We start from the raw sequence: 6,600 nt of genomic DNA on the forward strand, positions 1-6,600 counted from the left end.
ACGACAGTGTCTGACTGATTAGCGAAGGTGAGCTACCTGTTGTTGGCTGCTCAAGCAGCCACAATGCTGATACAGATGGGATACAACAAAGTGATGAAGATCGGGATGAACAACTAACGTTAGTGTCTAGCAGTCCCCCTACTAAGCAATGTCTTGTACATGAAGATGACCCAGCACTCTGGCCCAAAGAACTCAGTAAATATCGACATGTGTGAGCCGCAAGGTCTGTGTTATGTTGCAGTTGCAAATATCCCATTAAAATTGATTGAGTAGAAGGGCCGAAACTGGTCTACGTTGGCTACAGTGCCCCTTAATGGCCGATCTTCTTAAAATGTGTGGGGGACCCCCAGAGGGTCATGGCAAACTAGGATCAAAAGCTTCGTGTTGGTAGCATTTATTTTGGTTGAGATATGTCAAAGTTGGTGTTTTCATAGTTACCTACACACATTTGTTTGTGCGTAATTTGCGCAATTGTTGTCTAATAAAAATTCTATAAAATGAAAGCATGTTTTTTTGAGAAAAGAAGCTTTGTGCAATGTGTATGGGAGTTAGCTGGGTTCACCAACAGTGGTTTGACATGAATAGGTCAAAAGGTCAAGCCGCATAATAGATTTTTCGAATGTGTCGAATATCCAATGTCCAATATAGAACCAACTTTACCACGGTCCTAATGCTTAGGATGGGTTAACTACAGAGATTGACTTTCACTTCATTGTAATGTACGGTGCTATGCAGGGATGGAAATGAACTTTTTTGTCCACCTGGCACTGTAGCTGGTGGATTCCAAAAACTACCAGCCACTCAACTTTTGTTTTACCAGCCACATTATTTTTTATTTATTGCTTACGATGTATAGTCTTTGGATCAGAATAACATTTGTTTTACTGTGAGTCTGCTCAGCTTTTACGTTACAGATATCACACAGAGCTAATGAACAAGTCCAGATATTTTGCAATGTGCAGCTCAGACCACATTTTAACTCACTATATTCACAATTACTGTAATTACTTAACATTGTGCCAAAATATGAATAATAACATTGCCATCAGTGGGCTTACTTGCAAGCTAAACACCGCTCCAGCACATAGACGGTACCTTTAGAACAACGTTATGTGAAACAGTTGATTTAACATCACTGCTCATTTAACATACAGTTTAGAAACAAGACAAAATGCTGAGGGAACATTACTACCTTTTTCATGTTGGTTTTGAAAAGCGTTAAATAAAGATTGAAAAAGGTGGAGAACAACAGATGGGGAGGGCCCCATGCCTCTGTTCACCTTGGGCCCCCAAAATGCTAAATCAGAATCAGAATCAGCTTTAATCTTTTCTCTCAAAGTACAACACTCACTTAACATAGAAAGAATAAAAACGGGACAGTAAAAAAATATTAAAAAAAATACTGTTAAGTATGCAGTATAACAATACAATAGAATTTACAAATTTACAAACATCTATACAATAACAATTGAAGAGAGGGAAGGAATAGTGCAATATGAGTATAGTCTGACATTTAAGATTTCAATATAAATATAGTGCAATCCGCCACTGTCTGTTAGTGATGCAACAGTATTAACTGTTGCAAGCGGACATAACATTGCCATGGACAGTATATAAAACACTGGCAGCCTCATGGCCACGTACGCTTGCAACAGTTAATACTGTTGCATCAGTTACAGACCGTGGGGGTACTGTCAAATTGGCAACATTAAAATAACATCCCCTTAATCTGTGGATAGAACCTTCAAAATAAAACATTTCACCGAATAATTTCAAGCTTTTTGGAATACAAATAAAATGTGTTGAGGACTACTACTACTGCAAATATTTCCAGTTTCCCAGCTGCAGTTTTCATATATCTCGATTTTACAACATAATGAATGTAATTTTTAGCTACATTGGTGTTGCTTTCCCCTCATGACTATAGAACAACGTAGTACGCTCTTATTTTGAAGACACGATTATAATTCCGGTTATAACGTAATAGTCTATGAGTCTTGCCGAAGTTAGCCGATGCTCAGAAGTCAATGCGGTACACGCATGGTGCAGACGTTCAGTAGCTAGCTAGTACATCCTTCATCTCTACGAAAATCATTTAAAGAACAAGGTAAGTGGCTTAGCTAGCAGTGTTTGTGTTGTTCATTTGATCTGTTTATATTCTCGTGGGGGAAGTAACGTTAGACAGAAATAGTGACTTTCACATTAAATTGCGTTTTAAAAGAAGAAAAACTCACTAACTTTTACATTTCCTTGAATAGCTTATCAATTATAAAGTATACTTAACGTTACATATAACGTTAGAGCATGACAATTGACCAATTCCGAAGCGACGTGTAGGGTGTTACCTTACAATATCATTGCTAAGTTAGTTTAATAGTTGACCTTCGTCGGTTTAAGATCCGTGTCAAAGCCTCGATTTCCTTAGTATGTTGGGGAGCAAATTTAGGGACACGTTTCACCGTTTTGGTCAACTCAAAATCCCCTAAAATGACGATGCAGTTGAAAGCGAAATAGACATCTGTTCAACGCGCCTGTCACTATAGGTGTAGCTAGCTAGTTAGGGACCGTCGCTTATCTTTTTATTTATTTTTTATTTTTTGAATTTTTTTTAACCTTTATTTATTCAGGGAAGGTTCACTGAGAGGAAGCCTCTAGTCTATGAAGTCTTAAGTTTTACTTTAATTAGTTAAAAATCCGTGGGAATTCTTTGTCCGCAGATTCCCCTGCTTATGTGGCTCTTTGGTGCTAGTGTCTTTATTGTGTATACATCCTAATATTCTAATGACATTTACAGCACTTTTAGGACATCCTTACCATCAGACATCCTTCACTTTTATACAAGCATTTATCAGAAATCTGAAACTTTCAAACAAATTAGAAAACATTGTATTAGTTTTTTTCCCCAAATTATAAAAACAAGGTCTTAGTTCTGGTTTCTATATCACAGTTATTTTACATTTCCGGTTGTTAGTATTCAATTGTATAGTTCTGAACGGCACACTAATCAACACTGTCTTTCTGGCTTTTTTGTACCCCTTCTCCCACAGCTGTGAAATGTGTGGTATCTGGGCTTTGTTTGGCAGTGATGAGTGCCTGTCAGTTCAGTGCACCAATGCCATGAAGATTGCTCACAGGGGCCCTGATGCCTTCCGCTTTGAGAACGTCAACGGCTTCACCAACTGCTGTTTTGGCTTCCACCGGTTGGCCATTGTGGACCAGCTGTATGGTATGCAACCCTTACGCATCAAGAAGTTTCCTTTCTTGTGGTTATGCTATAATGGAGAGATCTACAACCACCACACGGTAAGACGTGCTTGTTGCTTCTCTGAAAACTATCGGTGTTAGTGGCGGTTGGAGAAACTCTATTTTTAATATCTTAAAGCTTTAGTGCGCAACTTTTTTTATATTAATTAACATCTGTTACCTTCAAGCCATTGCCAAATGAGATGATAGAAAGCAAATTAAGCTCATCCGCGCCACCCAGCTCTCTGTATTTCTCAGTATGGCTGTGTTTACAAAATGGTGCCTTCCGGTGACATTCACCGTCACCGCTGAGAAAGGAAAACAGCAGTGCTCAGATTTGGAGACAAAGAGGACATAACAATTACAAGAAAATGAACTCTTGCATGATGTTTTTTAAATGCACCGTTTCCTCCTTGAGCTACTAGCAACTGCGTGGAGGGGCGGGGTGAAGGCTTGTATCATGCCATAACATTCCTTTGTTATCTTTTGTGCCTGTCTGTGCGATGGGCGGGGTTGTGTTCTTACCATTCAATTTTATTTATAGTATCAAATCATAACAAGAGTTATCCCAGGACACTTTACAGATAGAGTAGGTCTAGACCACACTCTATAATTTACAACAACATTTTCAATTCCACCAAGAGCAAGCAGTTAAAAAAAAAACAACCTGCTTTTAGGGAGAAACCTGGGACAGACCCAGACTCTTGGTGGTCGCGTACCTGCCGGTGCCGGTTGGGACACAGAGACACTGATACAGATGTACAGAAATATGATTCATAATAATTATAGAAGACAAATATTGTCACAGACTCAGGTCAATTGTTATACTTGATCTTTACTGAGAGTATACATACACATCACGGGCAGTACCATTGATGAGTTAAAGTTGATACTGAAAGTGGAGGGTATTATTTAACAAAAACTACAGTATATCTTAGTAATAACATCAGCACGTTGTTGTTCTTTTTTTCTCCGTTCCTTTTTTCAATCAGCTGTAATTGATTCACATTATTCTTTAGTATAAATACATTAACGTTTCAATTGGTGGGATTGTTTCAATGAATCATCTGTTTTTGCTCTTACCTACTTACTTCCTCCTGAACAAGCAAAGTGACAGAAAGAATGATCCAATCAGCTCTAGTTATCTCTGACACTTCGGTATGGAGAGAACCAAACTCTGCCCATGCCAAAATAATGTGAATTTAGTTTGATCCAGTGTTTTGTTAGTCATAAGAGAGGTATGAACGTTTATGTGAAGAAACCGGGACACCTTGAATAACCTTGTCTGTGGTATTTCTCCAATTGTCCTTCAGCTGCAGAAGCAGTTTGGCTTTGATCATCAGACCAAAGTGGACGGTGAGATTTTGCTCCATCTGTATGACCGCTTTGGCATCCAGAAGATGGCTTCTCTCCTGGATGGTGTCTTTGCTTTTATTCTGCTGGACACTGCCAACAACAAAGTCTTTCTGGGAAGAGATACGTACGGTGTCCGGCCTTTATTCCGATTCCTCACAGACGATGGATTTCTTGCAGTCTGCTCAGAAGCCAAAGGTAATGGGAAAGGAAGAGAAATCCGGCGCAAAATGAACCTAGGGGTTAATAACACGTGTGTACCGAGTCGACCGTTCTCTGGGATATGTTTTCATGCTAATCGAATGTGACCAGTTTTAGCGTAAACCGCTAATTAGCTTATGAAGCTATTCGTCGGGACACTGGTAAAGTAAAAAGAAATCTCTTTTTCTATAGCACTAACAAGGCTCAAAATATCACCACACTTCAACGGTAGCATAATGAGGGTCCCTACATGTAAACCAAAGCATTGAGAACTTTGTAAGTGTACAGACCGTTTATTAAAACAATATTTTAGAAAGACAGTACCGTTCACGTATACAGGCGTTTGACTGGTCGTGACTGTTTTCCCAAGATGGCGCCTGCCTGTTTATGTGAACGCTACTGTCTTTATAATCTATCTTTTTAATAAACTGTCTGTACACTTACAAAGTTCTCAATGCTTCAGTTAACATGTAGGGACCCTCATTATGCTACCGTGGAAGTGTGGTGGTATTTTGAGCCTTGGTAGTGGTACAGAAATAGAGATTTCTTTTTACTTTACCCTCTGCCCCAACAACTAGCGTTATAAGCTAATTAGCGGTTTGCGCAAAAACTGGTCACATTGGATTAGCATGAAAACATATCCCAGAGAACAGTCGACTCGATACACACGTGTTATTAACCCCTAGGTTCATTTTGTGCTGGATTTCTCCTTAATACCCCTCCTTGAATCTGGGTCTATTATACTTTTAGAGCTTTTTAGCATTGCTTAACTTTGTTGTTATTCTGACCACAGGACTTATAGACATTACCCATGCCATGGATACCCCTGTCAACATCGTTCCCTTTCTCCCTGGGCACTTTGAGGTCTTTGATTTGAAGCTGAACGGCAAAGTTCGGTCCATTCAAATGGAGCGGTTTCACTGCTGCACCAAAGAGCCCGCGCATGCCATCTACGACCATGTGGAGAGACTGCCTACAAGTATGAAACTGTCCATATATAGTATATATACTAGCATACATATATATATATATTACATATATATATATATATATATATATATATATATTTATCGTCATCGCGATATCAACTGTTGCAATACTCATTTCTCGAAACGCTGCGACATATCGCTAGGGTTGGGTACCGAAACCCGGTTCCACTATGGAACCGGTTCCTACGCAACCGGTAGGAATCGGAGCGGATTAGAACGCACATTTCGGTTCCTCATTTCGGTGTCTACGGAAATATTTTCCCTCTGTCGCTCCGAAACGGACGTAAAAATATCACACTTTCTCTGTAGTCTACCGTTAGCTAGCTACCGTAAATGTAGGCTACTTTTAAAATGCCATATTTGCCCTCTGGACGTAGAAGCATATTAACCATTCACTGCACGTGATCGCTAGTAAACATATTACATATTTGATGTCATTTTTCAGTTTTTCAAGAATCGGTTTAGGAATCTGAATCGTTTTAAAAGTACTGGTTAGTCATCGGAATGGTAAAAATCCAAACGATACCCAACCCTACATAGAGATTTGTTGTGTTAGTTGAAAGAAAATATCAGTAGAAAACACTTAAGGGTGCCTTTATATTCAATGCAATGTTCAATTTGTTCAATAAAAGAATGTTAGAAATATTTCCCTCATTTGTTTAAATTCAATAAGCAGTGTATTGGATTTTAGCAGAACTGAGAACACTTAAATATCTGTTTATTTATCGCAAGGCCTATTGTTAACAGGTGTTAATTTGGTCAAACATTTTCTTCAGAATTCATTTTTATAAAACTGATGTCTCCACAGGTTTTG

At 38.8% G+C, this 6,600-nt stretch overlaps 1 protein-coding gene across 1 annotated transcript in view; it reads left to right on the forward strand.

Moving 5' to 3' along the window:
- Nucleotides 1-1,997: 1,997 nt before the first annotated feature.
- Nucleotides 1,998-6,600, forward strand: part of asns (asparagine synthetase) — a 22,974-nt gene continuing 18,371 nt past the window's right edge. Inside the window, exons 1-5 of the mRNA XM_078267779.1 lie at nucleotides 1,998-2,107; nucleotides 3,048-3,303; nucleotides 4,557-4,794; nucleotides 5,591-5,776; nucleotides 6,595-6,600. The exon at nucleotides 6,595-6,600 is cut by the window's right edge and continues 96 nt beyond it. Of these exons, the coding sequence (XP_078123905.1) occupies nucleotides 3,055-3,303; nucleotides 4,557-4,794; nucleotides 5,591-5,776; nucleotides 6,595-6,600 (679 nt within the window). The 5' untranslated portion in view covers nucleotides 1,998-2,107; nucleotides 3,048-3,054. The remainder of the gene's footprint in view (nucleotides 2,108-3,047; nucleotides 3,304-4,556; nucleotides 4,795-5,590; nucleotides 5,777-6,594) is intronic.

The sequence above is a fragment of the Sander vitreus genome, chromosome 14, assembly GCF_031162955.1.
Source record: "Sander vitreus isolate 19-12246 chromosome 14, sanVit1, whole genome shotgun sequence".
NCBI lineage: Eukaryota > Metazoa > Chordata > Actinopteri > Perciformes > Percidae > Sander > Sander vitreus.